This window comes from Nycticebus coucang, chromosome 3 (assembly GCF_027406575.1).
Source record: "Nycticebus coucang isolate mNycCou1 chromosome 3, mNycCou1.pri, whole genome shotgun sequence".
In the NCBI taxonomy this organism is placed as follows: domain Eukaryota; kingdom Metazoa; phylum Chordata; class Mammalia; order Primates; family Lorisidae; genus Nycticebus; species Nycticebus coucang.
Genome location: NC_069782.1, coordinates 71,400,704 through 71,418,646, shown reverse-complemented (window position 1 = coordinate 71,418,646; position 17,943 = coordinate 71,400,704). Strand labels below are relative to the sequence as shown.

The 17,943-nt window shown below is 48.3% G+C and overlaps 1 protein-coding gene across 1 annotated transcript in view; it reads left to right on the top strand.

Annotated features, from left to right (window-relative positions):
- The window catches only part of UNC13A (unc-13 homolog A), a 68,205-nt gene that overhangs the window by 18,885 nt on the left and 31,377 nt on the right, over positions 1-17,943 (top strand). The window contains exons 9-17 of the mRNA XM_053585682.1: positions 3,997-4,204; positions 9,852-10,379; positions 10,854-10,962; positions 12,532-12,578; positions 14,790-14,868; positions 15,031-15,036; positions 15,531-15,602; positions 15,877-16,096; positions 16,962-17,189. Of these exons, the coding sequence (XP_053441657.1) occupies positions 3,997-4,204; positions 9,852-10,379; positions 10,854-10,962; positions 12,532-12,578; positions 14,790-14,868; positions 15,031-15,036; positions 15,531-15,602; positions 15,877-16,096; positions 16,962-17,189 (1,497 nt within the window). The remainder of the gene's footprint in view (positions 1-3,996; positions 4,205-9,851; positions 10,380-10,853; positions 10,963-12,531; positions 12,579-14,789; positions 14,869-15,030; positions 15,037-15,530; positions 15,603-15,876; positions 16,097-16,961; positions 17,190-17,943) is intronic.

The following is a 17,943-nucleotide window of genomic DNA, read 5'->3' as shown; positions in this document are numbered from 1 at the left end:
TACTCAGCCTGATGTTCAGGGAGGCCCATGGGGGATCCCTGAGACCCTCACCCCACTGCACAGGGAAGTGAGGAGCCTGTGGCTAGCATGTTGGGCCAAAGAGCCAGAAAGACCCCTCCCATGCCTACCCGCCCCTGTTCATTAACACCTGTCTTGGGAGTTCTGCTCTGTCTGGGAGGGATGAGCATTTAGATGGAGACCTGCTTGTCTCTAGGTGAGCACTGTGATCCCCCCAACACACTCCCCATGTATAACCTCATTTCCTCTCCTGTGACCCCTCCCTGCTTTTTGTTTTCACATCTCCTGCCTCCATAGGAACAGGCTGGGATGGTGTGGATGAAAGGGGAGAGTCTCCAACCGAGTAGCAGGGCAGGGCCCCTCAGGGAGCTATCACTCCAGGGACTTCAGCACTTAAAGGCCTCCAACCATAGTCACACCTTCCTTTATTTTCCACCACCACCACATACCCCCTACCCCCCCCCCGGAAAGGAGGCAAGCTACACACACACACATACACCCCCCCACCACCACCACCAATTTATTTTTTTATTTTTATGGCCCAGGCTGGTCCTGAACTCCTGGCCTTAAGTTATCCTCTCTCTTTAGCCTCTCAAGTAGCTGGGACTATAGTCATGTGCTACCATGCCTGGCTAATAAAAAAAAATTTTTTTTAGAGATGGGTCTTACTGTGTTGCCCAGCCTTGTCTCAAACTCCTGGCCTCAAGCGATCCTCCTGCTTTGGCTTCCCAAAGTGCTAGGATTATGGGAGTGAGCCCTTACACCCAGCCAAATTAAATGTCCATTTTTCTCCTTAAGGAATTTCTCCCTTTCTCTCATATCCTTCCCCTTCTAGAGAAATACAGTCCTCTAGTCTGAGCATGAATCGTCTCTCTGCTCTCTCCTCCACCAGCTGGAGGAGATTCCTTCACTCCTTCTCCATATCCTGGTGGAAAAACCTAACTCCAAGACCTGGAAAACTGTTCACAAACACTTTGGTCCACTACAATTTATCAAAACACACGTTGGTTAAAAATCGATTCAGCCAAAATAGGCATTCACAACAGGGCAGGCTTCACAACAACCAATTTGCCAGAAACAAACAATATGGTCAAAAGCAAAGACATTTTTAGGTAAAACCAACTTGGCTAAAGCTGATAATTGAGTCAAAAAGGAAAGACAATTGAGCTAAAAGCAGAACATTTGGTCAAAACAAAAGTGGCTGAAAATAGTCAGAAGGCGGCAATTTGGTCAAAAACTATTTGGTAAAAAGCGGAATCAGCAAAAGCAAAAAGAATCCAACTAAAAACAATTTGCCACTCACAGACAATTTGCCAGAAAAAAAGATCTGGTGAACATGTACTCAGCTTCGTGAGATGGAAACATCTCAGCCTTGTAAGGACAATTTGGTAGAAAGAATGCTGATTTGTGCAAAGACTAAAAATCCAGATAATTGGGTGGAAAATTGATCAGAGGGATATTTTGGTGACTTCAACAAATTGTCCAAGAATTGCACAGAGGATTGTCCAGCTTTTAGATTTCCATCCCCAGGCCTGCACGGTGTCATGTCAGATACATACCACTAAGTCATGGGAACTGGAGGTAAATTTGCTTCTCCTTTTGCCTGTAGTGTCAGAGTTGACAGCTTCAGATGGTGCTCCTGTATAGCAAGGTCTGGATAAAAAGCTTGCAGGTCAGAGTGGCCCAAATCACATGACAGCCCAGGAAGCCAGGGTTACCTTGCTAAGGTCATCTTCACTAAGTGAAAATGAATTTAGGATTTTTCTAAAAGCAAAATAAGTTAGGGAACAAGTCAAAATAACTCTCTAAGTATGAAATTAATTTTTCTATACCACAGTAAAGGGAATTTAGACCTTTTTTTTAACATGTAAAGATGTATGTGATTCGCTGTAAAAAAATTAGAAAGGTAATTTTAATAGGTAAGAAAAATATGCAAACATCTGGCAAATGAGCAAAAATAGTTAAAGTCATAAAAAGGTACAAATCAAGCCAGGTACAGTGGCTTGCACCTGCCATCCCAGGTATTTTGGAGGCTGAGGTTGGAGGGTCACATAAAGCCAGACGTTCAAGACCAGCCTGGGCAACACAGTGAGACCATCTCTCTAAAAAAAAAAATTAAGTGAAATCTTTTTAAAAAGGTACAAACCACTTCTTGGTACATAAAATCATCAGTAAACAAACACCATCATGGAGGTTACCATGAGCCACCCAATCAGAGTTTTAACATTTTTCTAGATGCTTTCTTTTCTTTTCTTTTTTTTTTTTTTGGCCGGGGCTAGGTTTGAACCCACCACCTCCGGCATATGGGACCAGCGCCCTACTCCTTGAGCCACAGGCGCCACCCTAGACTCTTTATTTTCAACCCAAGTGTTGCTTTCTAAATAAATTTTCTCCTGTACCACAAAATCTAACCTACCTGATGCTGCCAGCAACACTCACAGCCCTCAGAAGTTCCCATTCCCTGGTCTGAGATGTAAGGTCTCTGCTTTTTCCTCTCTTCCCCTTTCCTGTTCCTTTTATGCTTTCTACATGGGCTGTGTTTTGCTTTGCTTTTAAAATAAAGATAACTTTATCATTCGTTTTAATTCTAAAAGTATTAATAACATGTATGTTATTGAAATCATTTTTCTCTAGAAGGTACAGAAAGGAATAAAGAACATGTACAATCCCCAATTATCCCACTACCCAGACATGTTGCTTTTAGAATTACAATGTTTGAGGGTTTTTTGTTATTGTTGTTTGTTTTTTTGTAGAGACAGAGTCTCACTTTATCGCCCTCGGTAGAGTGCCGTGGCGTCACAGCTCACTGCAACCTCCAGTTCCTGGGCTTAGGCGATTCTCTTGCCTCAGCCTCCCAAGTAGCTGGGACTATAGGTGCCCACCACAACACCTGGCTATTTTTTTTTTTTTTTTGTAGAGATAGAGTCTCACTTTATCACCCTCGATAGAGTGCCATGGCATCACACAGCTCACAGCAACCTCCAACTCCTGGGCTTAAGCGATTCTCTTGCCTCAGCCTTCCGAGTAGCTGGAACTACAGGCGCCCGCCACAACGCCCAGCTATTTTTTAGTTTGCAGTTCAGCTGGGGCCGGGTTTGAACCCGCCACCCTCGGTATATGGGGCCGGCGCCCTACCGACTGAGCCACAGGCGCCGCCCCCGGCTATTTTTTTGTTGCAGTTTGACCAAAACCAGGTTTGAACCTGCCACCTTCAGTATATGGGGCTGGCGCCCTACTCACTGAGCCATAGGCACTGCCCAAATGTTTGAGTTTTTTTATGATTCAGAATACATACATATGCACTAAGGAAACCAAAGCAAGCCAAAATACCTTTTAATTATTAATGAACACTTGATGTTTGGCAGCTCCACTCGCTTCCATTCAGCAGTAGATTCTGGGTGTGTGGTGGTCTTGCCAACCTAAGAATCTAACCTCCATTTCTGAGGGAAGCAAAACCCTGTCTTAGTGCTGGCTTTGGTCTTGGACATGTAAGTTCAGGTCTGGGGGCCTTCCCCTCGGATATCAGCAGATCTTTAAGGGTTAAATGCATTTACTTCACCTTGTCCTCCTTATCTCCCTCCAACTCTCCCTGATTGTTTATGTGACTCCTGTCATGAGAAACTAACTGCCTGATGGAAAATGTCATCTCATTTTTAGAGATCCTGAATTTCAGCAAAGTTCTTCATCACATGTGAGCTGAAGGATGCCCTCTAATTTGTTCCTGTTTTCTTTGCATTGTAGAGCCTACCCATACCCTAAACTCTAGGTCCAGCTTGACCACATAAAGCAAAGCAGGGTTTTCACCTTCCTTGTTTGAAAGTCTATACCTCTATTAAGATGACCCACAATCCTTTATCCATTCTGGTGAAATTTTTCTCTTCTTGGGTTAGTCATACCCTAAGGGTGAGAGACTGCATTGATCCCCATTCTGTGCTCTCTATCTTCTCACCTTCTCCCCTCACCTCATCTCTTTTCCAGATGATGATCCTGACAGTGCAGTGGACGATCGTGACAGCGACTACCGCAGTGAAACGAGCAACAGCATCCCTCCACCCTATTACACTACATCGCAACCCAATGCCTCAGTCCACCAGTACTCTGTCCGCCCACCACCCCTAGGTTCCCGGGAATCCTACAGTGACTCCATGCACAGTTATGAGGAGTTCTCTGAGACTCGGGCACTCAGGTAGCTGCTATGGAGTGGAGTGGGTTTGTGTGCATGCATATGTATGAGGGTCCTGCTCTATCCCCTGCAATAGAGAGAAGGGGTGGGCCATAGGGACTGGGACCTGGAGGTGGAGATATGAGCATCTAGGAGAGCAGAATCCAGACTTTCTTGTGGGCAGTAGATCTCTTTCTTTATTCAAAACCTTCCAAGAAAATTCTATGAACTTGGCCAGTGGCTCACGGCTGTAATCTGAGCACTTTGGGAGGCTAAGGTGGGAGGATCACTTGACCTCAGGAGTTTAAGACCAGCTTGGGCAACACAGTTAGACCTTGTCTCAACAACAAAAAAGAAAAATTAGCCAGGCATGGTGGTGCACACCTGTAGCTCGAGCTGCTTGGGAAGTTAAAGTGAGAGGATTATTTGAGCCAAGGAATTCAAGGCTGTGGTGAGATATGATCAGGCCTCTGCACTCCAGCCTGGGTGACAGCAAGACTTTGTCTCTAGCAAAGAAAAAATTCTATGAGTTTGATAAAAGGGGATCTGCTTTGGTTGAAGAAAAAAGGAAGTCCAGGTGCCTGAGAAGTTCTCCTTAACTATGAGAGTTTCTTGTTTCTCCCCTTAAAAGCCATTGGTCCTCATGTTCTCTCCAACAGGGTGAGAGAGGGAATGGGTGGAGAAAAATATGAGTATTAATGGGAGGTGGTGAGGAACAGTGACACTGGAAAGACATCCAGTAGCTGGCTGGTGGTCTCAGGGGCAGCTCTGCCCAGCCCTCTATGGTATCTCCTGACCCTGTGTTCCAGTGTGGCTGACATGGGCACAGTGGCCATGTACAGCCCCCTCAATACTGCCTTGAAACAAGGCTATCCCTAGAAATGCTGGCTTGGTGGGTCCCCTGACCTCTGCCTGGAGATATGGGTTGGTCCCTAAGTCTGGGAGGCTGAAGCCCATCACTGCCACTGCTCATCACTGACATGATCACCCCTCTCTGGTTTCTAAACAGAACAATGACAAACATGATACTAAACAGGTTAAATATTTGTAAAGCACTTACAGTGATGGCTGAAAGGGTTATATGTTGACTGCTAGGTAAAAAGATAACACGAATAATGGTCTCTGGAGCTCGCTATGTGCCCAGTGCCAGTTCAGCACCTTCCCTGCTTCATCTCATTTCATTCTTTTTATCTGGAATATTATTGGTCCCACTTGACAGAGAATTATGGCACAGACCATAATTGACCTCAGGAGTTTAAGACCAGCTTGGGCAACATAGTTAGACCTTGTCTCAACAACAAAAAAGAAAAATTAGCCAGGCATGGTGGTGCAGAGGTTAGGTAACGTGCACGAGGTCACACAGTTGGAAATCATTGTAAAGACTAGCATTTATAAAGGACGTACCAGATGCCAAGTCATTGGCCTGGTGTCATTTCTGGTCATGGTCAAAATGTTTTCTCCCCTCCCCTAATGAAGAAATACATTTCCTCCATTAAATTTAAAGGATGAGCATGAGTACTGTATACTCCCTTGGTAGTGAGCCTATACTTGTATTATTATGACAAAGAATTTTTTTTTTCAGTTTTGGCCGGGGCTGGGTTGAACCCACCACCTCCGGCATATGGGGCCAGTACCCTACTCCCTTGAGCCACAGGAGCTGCCCTGACAAAGAATTAAGATAGCTCAAGCTGGGTATGTGATGTGCACCTGTAGTCCCAACTATTCAGAAGGCTAAGGCAGGAGGATTGCTTGAGCCCAGGAGTTTAAGACCAGCCTGAGAAACATAGTGAGATATCATCTTAAAAAAAAGAAAGAAAGAAAGAAAGAAATGGAAGCTATTAGGTTCAGTTCACACATACGCAGCAGGAACGCCACTTACTGCAAGATTATGATATTTGGGAGTGGGAAGTTAGCCTATATCTTAGGTCCAAAAGTGAGGTATTCACATCAGGTGTAAAATTTGAAGAAGTTGCCAAAGAAACTCAGTTATCAAGGCAAATAGTATTTTAGTTCAATATTTTAATAAATCACAATGAAGGGCAGCACCTGTGGCTCAGTGAGTAGGGTGCTGGTCCCATATACTGAGGGTGGCGGGTTCAAACCCGGCCCCGGCCAAACTGCAACAAAAAAATAGCCGGGCATTGTGGTGGGCACCTGTGGTCCCAGCTACTCAGGAGGCTGAGGCAAGAGAATCGCCTAAGCCCAGGAGTTGGCGGTTGCTGTGAGCTGTGTGACGCCACGACACTCTACTGAGGGCAACAAAGTGAGACTCTGTCTCTAAAAAAAAAAAAAAAAAAAAAAAATCACAATGAATGTAAAACTCTATGAGAAAAAAATTCATCAAAATGTACTTTTATGAGTGCATGTAGGCTCGGTGCCTGTAGCACAGTGGTTGCGGCACCAGCCACATACACAGAGGGTGGCAGGTTCAAACCCAGCCTGGGCTAGCTAAAACAACGATGACAACTGCAACAAAAAATAGCCAGGCATTGTGGCAGACACCTGTAGTCCCAGCTACTTGGGAGGCTGAGGCAAGAGAATCACTTGAGCCCAAGAGCTTGAGGTTGCTGTGAGCTGTGATGCCATGGCACTCTACAAAGGGTGACATAATCAGACTCTGTCTCAAAAAAAAAAAAAAGAGTGCATGTAAATTATATTTCAATAAAAAGTTTAAAAATATATGATGGGCTGGGTCAAGTGGCTCATGCCTATAATCCTAGCTCTCTGGGAGGCTGAGGCGGGTGGATTGTTTGAGCTCACAAGTTTGAGACCAGCCTGAAAAAGAGTGAGACCTTGTCTCTACTATAAATAGAAAAACTAGCCTGGGATCATGGCAGGCACCTGTAGTCCCAGCTACTTGGGAGGCTGAGGCAACAGGATTGCTCAAGTTCAAGAGTTTAAGGCTGCTGTGAGCTATGACACCAGAGTATTCTACCCAGGGCAACAGAGTGAGAGTTTGTCTCAAAAGAAAAAAAGATCCATGATGAACAAAATATCAGAATTTTAGGTCATGACAGGATCTGACCCTGCACTCATAGGATTCAGCCTCACCCATCTCATACAATTTCTAGTTTTTAAGCAAGAAAAAGAATGATTAGTTGTGCTAGACATTCTAATGAGTTGCAATAATTTATATATTCCTTATATAATTCTGTGAGGTAGGATTTACTTCATCTCCCCTTGGCTTTGAAGACAAGGAAATGAGGGGCACAGGAAATGACCATCTTCTTGGTCAGAGAGGTTAAGTGCATATCTCAAGGTCACAGTGCTAGTAAGTGGCTGAGCCAGGATTTGAACCTAGTCAAGCAGGCTTCAGAGTCCATTTCCACAGCCAAAATACCACATTACCTCTCAGGACTAAAGAAGTCACCAGTAATCCACAGCTAGCCTCCCAGGGCCTGCAGCTGGAAAAGGGTGCTGTTCCTTCTGCATCCTGCACCAGCAGCATTGACCAAGGGCATTGTCCTGTTCTCTATGCTCCCACCAGCATGTCCGGCAGTCAGTCCCTCAGAACTACCTGGCGTTATCTAGGTCCAAAACTTCAGGGGCAACACACAATTATTAAATAAAATTACGCAGGCTCCTGAATGTCAGACCTTTTCTGAGCCTTGACGAGGAGATTAATTATACAAACGAGTGTTTGTATTGTGGCTGAGATTTGAAGAAATTCTCAGAATGATTTTATTTCTAGTGCAGTGAAAAAAACAAATTGTTAATGGTCCATCTTTGTGCCATTGAAATAAGCTGAGCTTTCAGAACTCATGTCCAACATGGTAGCGCATGGGGATTTTAAAAGTGAAATTTAAATTAATTAAAATAAAATTTTAGACTCTCTGTTGTACTAGACACCTGTTGAGTGCACAAGAGCCACGTGTAGCTGTTAGCTACCGTGTTGGAACAGTGCAGATAGAAAACATTTCCATCTTGTAGCAGAGCCTTGGAGGAAGGGCCAGGACTGGACATACTGGTGATAGGAGAGCGAAGGGAGGAGTTCCTCAAAGAGGGTGCCTAGGAGCCCATCTTGAAGGATAAACAAGGTATCAGAGAAAGGGAAAGGATTTCTAGGCAGAGACAACGGTTTGGCTAAAGGCTGGAGGGGTGCATGGGGCTAGAGTATGCAGAGAGGCCCTTGGATAGCAAGCTCAAGCTCATGGGAGCCAGGGGAGGCACCTGAATGGGATTAGAGCTGTGTCAAGAGCCCAAATGTCAGAGCTGGAGTGGAGGAAGTCTTGGCAATCTCCAGGTCTCACCCTCCAGTTTGAGAAGAGGAAGCAAAGCAAAGCAAAGCTTGGGGAGTTTATATGACACCTGAGGTGGCAGATAGGCCTATCCGGGCCTGTGTTTTGGACCCTAGTTCTAGGCTAGGTCCCTCCCAAGGGACCCCAGGATGTGCTAGAGTGGACTTTGGGAGTATTCCCAGCAGAGGAAGGTTGGAGTCCTTTACAGACAAATGCTTACTGGCCTCCCATGTCTCAACTTCCTCTGTCTACAGGGACAGGCACTAAAAAGCAACCAGCTAAACACATGAGCTAACAAGCAAGGGCCAGAGGGGGAAACCCTCATTTTAAATTCCTATAGAATCCCTGGGGCTGGCTAGGGAAGGGGAAAGGGGTCCCTGGCACTGAGAGCACAGATGGCATTTAATCAGGGAACGATAATGTCTGTTGAGTGACTGAATGAATGGTTCCAAGAGAGCTGAGTGGTGACTCCTGTGTTCTCCTGCCTGCCATTGGGCAGAGAGAAATATTTCTTCCCGGTCACATTCAGTATGATTCAGGGTGCATATAAGGAGCATTTAATGGGAGCCTGACCTGGCCAGAGGATAGGGAACATTTTAATGGGTACCAAAGGATGAATAGAAGTTTACCAGGTAAAGCAAGCAAAGAAGAGAGCAGGTGTGAAGGCGTGAAGGTGGGCACAAGGTTAGGATGTTGGAGAAGCAGTGGGAGGCTGGTGTGGCTGGAGTGGAGAGAAATAGGGGGTGGGGGGAATATTTGAGGGTATGAACCACATGGGGCTAGCATGGGTTTTATTCCAAGGCATTAGGGAGCCATCACAAGATTTGGAACAGGGAAGGGATGTGATTAGAGTTAGGATACTAAAAAGCCCCCCTGTGGCTTCCAAGGGAAGCAAGGACTTTCAAGGAACGCGAAGCAGAAACGGTAGAGGCTGGACCGGGGGGGCCTGGGGTATGGGGAAGTAGATGCATTTCCCATACATTTTCAATGTAGAGGTGTGGGGATCCAGCGCAGAAACAGTTGTGATGGACACTGAAGCAGGTAGTGGAGGCAGGAAGGCCCCAGTTCCCCGAGAGGACCATGAGAAACCCAGGTTCAGGTCGGGGCCATCAAAAGATCGGTATGTCCATATTCTAGTTTCAGGAGTGCTAGGTGTCCTAGAGGCCCGTTGCAAAGACGCTGATCCAGGACCCCAGCTCAGTGTATTGCTTATCTCTCCCCCTGACCCTCCACCAGACTGTAAATGCCAAAGAGCAGGGATTCATATCTCTCTTGTCCATGGCCGTGTATTCTGGCATCCAGAGAAGGGCCTAGCACACAGTAAGTGCTCAGCCAGTGTTGAGTGAATGCCGAGGTGATAGAATCTGTGTGGCAGGGCTTGGGCAGGTAGCAGCTTGGGGCTCCAGCCCCTGAACCCCAGCCTGTTCCTGCAGCCCCACAGGCAGTAGCCGTTATGCCTCCTCAGGGGAGCTGAGCCAGGGAAGCTCACAGCTGAGTGAGGACTTCGACCCGGATGAGCAGAGCCTGCAGGGCTCTGAGTTGGAGGACGAGCGGGACGGGGACTCCTATCACTCATGCCATAGCTCGGTCAGCTACCACAAAGACTCACCCCGCTGGGACCAGGATGAGGAGGAACTGGATGAAGAGGAGCTGGATGAGGACCTGGAGGACTTCCTGGAGGAAGAGGAGCTGCCTGAGGATGAGGAGGAGCTGGAAGAGGAGGAGGAGGAGGTGCCTGACGACGTGGGCAGCTATGCCCAGCATGAGGATGCCATCGTGGCTGAGCCCAAAGACTTCAAGCGCATCAGCCTCCCACCAGCTGCCCCTGGGAAGGAGGACAAGGCCCCAGTCTTGCCTGCTGATGGAGACATGGCCAAGGCAGCCCCCAAGCCACCCACTCCCGAGGAGGTGACTGTCACTGATCGAGCACCTGAGCCTGAACCCTCCAAGGCCGAGGAGAGGTAATGAGAGGTGGCTGAGGGGTTGAAAGGGCTGTCACAAGTCATAAAGCCAGTGGAGCTGCGATGGGGGCTAGTGTGGGCCTAGGCAGTTGCCAGGACTGGAAGTTGTCACAGGGCCATGGGTTTATTGAAGAGATCATAAGTGCCAGTGAATTGGGGAGGTCAAAGGAGTTCACTGGAGTCATGAATGGGTATAAGGGGTTGTGACCTTAGAGGATGCTGGGGTTGAAGAAGTCATAGGGCTGAAGAAGGATCCTGTGCAAATAGGATTACAAAGGATCACAGGGGCTGAGAGTAGTGAAAAGGGACCATGACGGTATCAGGGAAGGAGTGAGGGGCATTGAGGTGCGGACACATGTGGGTCCTAGTGTCTTCGAGGGGCCAGAGATGCCCCTGGGTCGGAGGGTAGGGTACAAGGGAAGGTCAGGGTCATGGAGGGCTGGCCTTGAGGCCTCCCAGCTTTCCCTGCCTCAGTTTCAGGCCACGAGAGGATGAAGAAGGCCAGGAGGGTCAGGACTCCATGTCCAGGGCCAGGGCCAACTGGCTGCGAGCCTTCAACAAGGTGCGGATGCAGCTGCAAGAGGTGAGTGAACAGGTGGCTCATTCCCCAACCACGCTCTGCCTGGCCCTGCCCAGTGCTCCTTCCATACAAGGCTTGGCCACACCCAGTACCCCAACTCAGACACCCAGCCTGAGAGCAGTGTTGCTATCCAGGGTGGTCCACCAAAAGGAGGTGGTGCTAGCAGGAAGAAATTCTAAATAAACTCCAGAGGCAGAAAGTTCAAACCAAATTTCTTATCTGTTTTAAAATAGAATTTTATTTTATTTTTATTTTAGAGACAAGATCTTGGTCTGTTGCCCAGGCTGGAATGCAGAGGCACAATCATAGTTCACTGCAGCTTTGAATTCCTGGGTTCCTGCCTTAGCCTCCCAAGTAGCTGGGATTACAGATGCTCTCTGCCATGCCTGGCTAATTTTCTTTCACTTTTTTAGAGGCAGGATCTTGCTATGTTGCCCTAACTGACCTTAAACTCCTGGGCTCAAGCCATCCTCCCAGCTCAGCCTCCCAAGTTGCTGGAATTCCAGGCATGAGCCACTGTACCTGGCAGGTTATTTTGCTTTTGTTTTTGTTTTTATTTTTGCAGTGTTTTTTTTTTTTTTTTTTTTTTGGCTGGGGCTGGGTTTGAACCTGTCACCTCTGGTATATGGGGCGGGCGCCCTCTTCTTTAAGCCACAGGCTCCGCCCCCCCCTTTTTTTTTTTACCAAATAATATTTTCACATGGTTCTAAATTCAAAAGGTACCAAAAAGTATATGGTAAAAAGGCTATTGAATAGTAATTTTTGCTGTCAGCAGTTTAAATAAAAAACACCAGCTACCACTGGAACATGTGACATAAAAAGAAAAATAAACTATAGAACTAGTGATGTAACAAGAAAAATAAACATGGACAAGTTCTCACAAGAAAAATAAACATGGACAAGTTCTCTGGGTTTCGTAGAAAAGGCATAAAACTAATCCAAGGTAATCAGGAAAACTCCCTGGAGATGATACTTAAGGAGAAGGGATATCCAAAATATTTCAATGATGTTTCAGAAGAGTGCTGCCCACTCCCATAATTTATGTGTTAACCCTTTATTTGCAAGATGGAGGGCAGGTAGGGGTGTAGACCCTGTACCTATGCTGAGACCTGAGTGATAAACAGAGGCTGGTTGGGTCTGGAAGATGAGAGAGCATGCCAGCTAGCCGCACAGCTCAGGCAAAGGTCCTGAGGCATGCAGCAGATGAATAAATGAGGCTGAAGGGAGTTTAGGGGATGACAAGATCTTATGTTTGAGAAATTTTAGCTCCTGAGGATCCCACAACTATAGAGCATGAGCTATTATTTAAGATGATGCTGACAGATACCCAGGTTTGATCAATGGGGAGACCAAAGTCTACTGAGGTGGGTGACAGAGAGGACCTCCTCTCTCCTCCAGCCCATTTTACAAATGGACAAACTAAGGCCAGGAAGCTCCCTAAGGATACACAGCCAGGACAAGGATCCAGGCCTCCTGACTCCCAGCCTAAAGGGAGTCAGAAGTGGGTATGATGCCTTCCTTAGGAAGAGAGGAAGGGACCACACTGACCATGTCTATCTGTCTGTCCTGCAGGCCCGGGGAGAAGGGGAGATGTCCAAATCCCTGTGGTTCAAAGGCGGGTAAGTAATAAAACTGAGCTGTGGGAAGAAGTTTTGAACCCAGAGCCCAAGACTGGGTTTATACCTAAGCCTCAGCCTACTGAGGGCCAGGAGGGGTTCTATTTAGACAAGGGACAGATTGATCACAGAAAAAATAACATGGCCACTCTCATAAGACAGATAACCAGGGCGGTGCCTGTGGCTCAAAGGAGTAGGATGCCGGCCTTATATGCCGGAGGTGGTGGGTTCAAACCCAGCCCCGGCCAAACACTGCAAAAAAAAAAAAAAAAAGACACACAACCACAGACAGATGCCAAAGATAATCATCTTTGAATTGACACAGAGACATTGCATTCTCACAGCAAACCCAGGCAGGGTGGAGAGGGAGCTTCTATCCCTATGTTACAGATGGAGAAATTGACTCCAGAGAGGTTTGTGCTTGCTCAAGCCACTTACATAAGTCATGACCATTTCTCCATAGAAATAAATCTATGTAAGATAAAGTAGAAATTATTTCCTGCACTATACATGGAACCTTGGAGCGAAATTTTTGCTCTGATTCTATTTTTAAATGACTCAGATTACTGCTACAGTTGCTGACTCTTTAATTAATGATGATTGTTTAGTCTTCAGTGAAGCATGTTGTCATATCAAACCTCCTAAGTTACTGACTTCTCAGGGGTGTTGGATGATGAGGTTAGTGCATGCACAAGATATTTTAAAATCATGCCCATGTTTTAAAATAGCAGCAAGATAGTGACCTCTTTCCTTTGTACATCCTTTGCAAACAGGAAGGGAGAGAGCAGCTGGGAATCCCAAATATATGAGCAGATGCCCTGGTTGGAGATCCCTGCATGCAGGGCCTGAAATGGGGATTCTTGTGCTCATGATTTATGAAGGAACTGCCCTCAGGAGAAACCTGTAAGGCAGGCAGCATCAGACCAGGGGAAGCAGCTGAGGAAAGATGTCATTCAGGATCTCTAAGGTCATTTAACATGACCCTGCAGAAAGCTCTACAACATGAGTAGCATTCAGGGCTTGTCCGGGGTCTTTGGCTACCAGGCACCTCTCTCAGTGGCCAATGAGAACCTTTTGGAGAAGAGCAACATTTGAAACCTCTGTGGGACAGCTGTACCTCTCAATAAAGGGGATTGGGACAGGTCACTACAGCATCCGCTACAGTGGCCATTTACAATTCACCAGCTGAGGCAAAACCACCAAGAGACAACAACACAAACACAATTGCCAGTTCTCTTTTCCATCAGCTTTGAAATCACTCTTTCCTAAACAGATTCTAAACATGTACATATATTCCCAATTTTGATCATAAAGAAAGGTTTTGCTCCTATTTTAGTATAGTATTTATTTATTTATTTTTATTTTATCTTTTTTTTTTTTTTTTGAGACAGAGTTTTACTATGTTCCCCTCGGTAGAGTGCCGTGGCATCACAGTTTACAGCAACCTCCAACTTTTGGGCTTAAGCGATTCTGTTGCCTCAGCCTCTCCAGTAGCTGGGACTACAGGCACCACCACAACACCTGGCTATTTTTTTGTTGTAGTTGCATTGGTGTTTAGCAGAGCCGGGGCCAGGTTCAAACCCACCAGCCCTGGTGTATGTGGCTGGTGCCCTAACCACTGAGCTAAGGGCACCGAGCCATAAGTATAGTATTTAGATTTGCCTTAATTCAAATTTTCATTCAAAGTGGGCAATCATCTTCCCATTTTCTAGATGAGGAAGTTGAGGCTGGGTGCCTTCATTTCCTTGGGGATGCTGCAACAAAGTACCACGAAAGGGTGGCTTAAAACTACCTAAATGTATTCTCTCTCAATTCTGGAAGCCATAAATTCCAAAGTGTCAGCAGGGCCACCTTCCCCCTGAAATATGTAAGAGAGAAGCCTTCCTTGCATCTTCTAGCTTCTGGTGTTTGCTTGAAATTCTGCTTCATTCCAATCTCTGCCTCCATCATCACATGGTTGTTTTCCCTGAATGTGTGTCTTCTTACAAGGACACCAATACAACCTCATCTTAACTAATCACATCTGCAATGACCCTATTTCCAAATAAGGTCATCTTCTGACATAGAAGAGGTTAGGGCTTCAACATATCTATTTGCACAACACAATTCCACTCTTAACACCTGGGGAGGTCGAGTGTCCTGCCCAGGCCTCTGATAACGCCTGTGTGAGGAACTGGGTGGCCTGGACCCTCGAAATCTCTGTGTGTCTTGCAGCCCAGGGGGTGGTCTCATCATCATTGACAGCATGCCAGACATCCGCAAGAGGAAGCCTATCCCACTCGTGAGCGACCTGGTAAGTACTTCACCCTTCACTCCCACAGCAGAGCAGGCCTGCTGTAAGCAGTGTGCCACCTGTGCAACTGCTCATGGTGGACCTGGGGCTGGGGGCTGACTAGGCATTCCTTGGGTCTAATGTAGTCTGATTTCTACTCCACGTGCTGCATGGACACTTCAGGCTATGGTGAGTGATGGAGACCTTGACCCCTTGGTTGTTCTCTCCCAATTCCCTCACTGGGATTTTCCAAACCAGCCCCTAATTTATGGGTTCCCAGGGAACATTGCCACATACCACCATTTATGGGTAGAGAGAAGAACATATGACTCCTCACCTCTGAGCTACCTTGGTTCATGGTGAGGCTGATGGTTTAGCTCTGTGATTGGTGACCATGGCCAAGCATGGCTCCCAAGTCCTGTCTGGGGGCGGTGTGAGTCCGGGATGTGGGGCTGTTCACCGCCAGGGTCCCTCCTAAAACAGAACCTCTGTAATTTCCTAATTTCTTTGCTGAGTTTGCACCGGCTGCCATCATGACCTATTTCCAATTTGCTCCAATCTGTGGCTGGTGGCCGGAATCCATGGCTGGCCTTTCCCACCTGTGGCTGTGAATTCTTCCCCTGGCGATGATCCCTTGCGTGTCAACCCTGGTGACTCCCACCTCTGTGACCTTCCCTCTCCAGTCCTTGGTCCAGTCCAGGAAAGCAGGCATCACCTCAGCCTTGGCCTCCAGCACTTTGAACAACGAGGAGCTGGTGTGTGGGAAGCCTCCTTCTCATGGGGTGGGAGGGATTGGTGTGGGAGCTCCGCTGATATCCAAGCCCCCAAGCCCCCGAGGATTCCCAGGAAGAGAAGGGTCTCGTGGCAGACATTGGCATAACCCATAGGGGATTCTGACAGCTTGGGAGTCTGGGAGGGGGTGGGAGTTTACTGTGACCAGCGCTGGGACCGAGCGGGGCAGGACAAAGACAGCGGCCCCTTTCAGGTTAGGGCCACTGCTGCGCCCCATGTCTACTCTCTCCTCTTCAGAAAAACCACGTTTACAAAAAGACCCTGCAAGCCTTAATCTACCCCATTTCGTGCACGACGCCACACAACTTCGAAGTGTGGACGGCCACCACGCCCACCTACTGCTATGAGTGCGAGGGGCTATTGTGGGGCATCGCGCGGCAAGGCATGCGCTGCACCGAGTGCGGCGTCAAGTGCCACGAGAAATGCCAGGACCTGCTCAATGCCGACTGCTTGCAGCGTGAGCGCGGGGCCTGAGTGCGGGAAGAGGGGTTAGAGTAGGGACCCTGGGAGCCTCTACACTGGCCCAGACCGAAGCGGGAGGGGCATCTCAGGGGAGGCGGACTGGACTGAAAGGAAGGGCTGATGAGCAGGGAACCAAGAGGTGGGGAAAGGGCGGGGGTGGGTCAGACCAAGGGCGCGGATGTCTTGGAGACCCTCCAGACTGGAGGGGGCGGGGCTACGGGTGGGACGTCACGGGGACCGGGTGGGGAGCAAAGGACTGAAATGGGGCATCCCGAGGGGCCGGGGTACTGCTGGAGGGTGGAAGCAGAGCCAGTGAGGCAGGACCCCGTGGGGAAGGGTTAGAGGTTCGAGGGGAGAAGGGTAGGGCGAATCTCAGGGACTATCAAGACTGTGCAAAGGGAGAGCTTAATGAGAAGAGGTGGTTCCCCAGGAGAACAATGGGTTAGCTCAGAAGAGGGAGTGGGTCTCAGAGAGGGAAGATCCTCACACCGGAAGGATACTGTGGAAGCAGTTTGGAAGGAGGTGGGGACTCAGATTGGAGGACTGTCGAGGAGCCAGATCAGAGAGCGGCTAGGACTCAAACGGGGTAGGGCCCAGAAAGAGGTGAAGACTCAAGGGGGCAGGGCTCAAGGTAGGAGCGAGGCTCTGAGAAGGAGCGGGGAGTGGAGGGTGAAAGGTATGGGTGTGGGGATTCAGAAAGCAGGTAGGAACCTAGCTTCTGGCGGGGACTCCCCTGAGCCCCCGCGGCTTATAGTGCCACAGCCCAGGACGCTGTCGAGTGGAGGGCAGGGCTCTCGCTCTGGAGAGGACACACAGGGCAGGGTGCCCTTGGGACAGTGACGGCCGCCGGGCATTCGCAGGTGCTGCGGAGAAGAGCTCCAAGCACGGGGCTGAGGACCGCACACAGAATATCATCATGGTGCTCAAGGACCGCATGAAGATCCGGGAGCGCAACAAGCCCGAGATCTTTGAACTCATCCAAGAGATCTTCGCTGTCTCCAAGACCGCGCACACGCAGCAGATGAAGGCAGTGAAGCAGAGTGTGCTGGACGGCACGTCCAAGTGGTCGGCCAAGATCAGCATCACGGGTGAGGAGGCCCAGTCCTTCTCATCCCCCTGTGCTGGGTCTCGTGGCTCTGTCTCTCCTCTTTACTGAGTGAACTTGAGCGTGCTTGTGTCTATCCCGTGTCTGTGTTCATGCTCATGGAGGCGGGCACGTACTTCTCCAAAAGCTTGCACTTGACAGTCCATCTGGGTGCTCCTTGTTTGGTGCCCTCCAGAAGGAAGCCCCAAGAAGAGAAGTTGAGGGCACATTGTTTATCTGAGAGGTGACCCCAGAAAGCCCTAGCTAGGGGTTGAGAAGTTAGGCAAAGGGAGAACAGGGGGCACCAACAAGCAGGCAATGACGTGGGTGCCTGGGACAAGGTTGAACATGCAGTTCAGAGTGGTCCCACACAGGTGCTAGGGCCCTGGAGTGCTTATTCACGCCCAATCTTATTTAGATTTCCCCATAAGCAGATAGAGAATGAAGATTTCAGGGTACATAGGCTATATGGGAAGTAACCCCAGGAAGTTCATGAGGAGTCAGGGAGGGAAGGGTCCCTGCAGGTGGCGCTAATGAGCTGGTGACATCGTGGGCACGTGGGGCTCAGTTCCCCTAGCTACCTCCCCATGAGCTAAGGAGCAGGGGCGCCTTCTCAATGTTTATTGGCTCCCTCCATATTAACTCTCTGCGAGCCTGGTGTGCCCAGTGGTTCATTGTTCTTAGGCCACATCACAGGTGTCCCCATTAGTAAGCAGCCTGAAGCATGTGGTCATGACTGTTCTTGGCATGCCTCATTC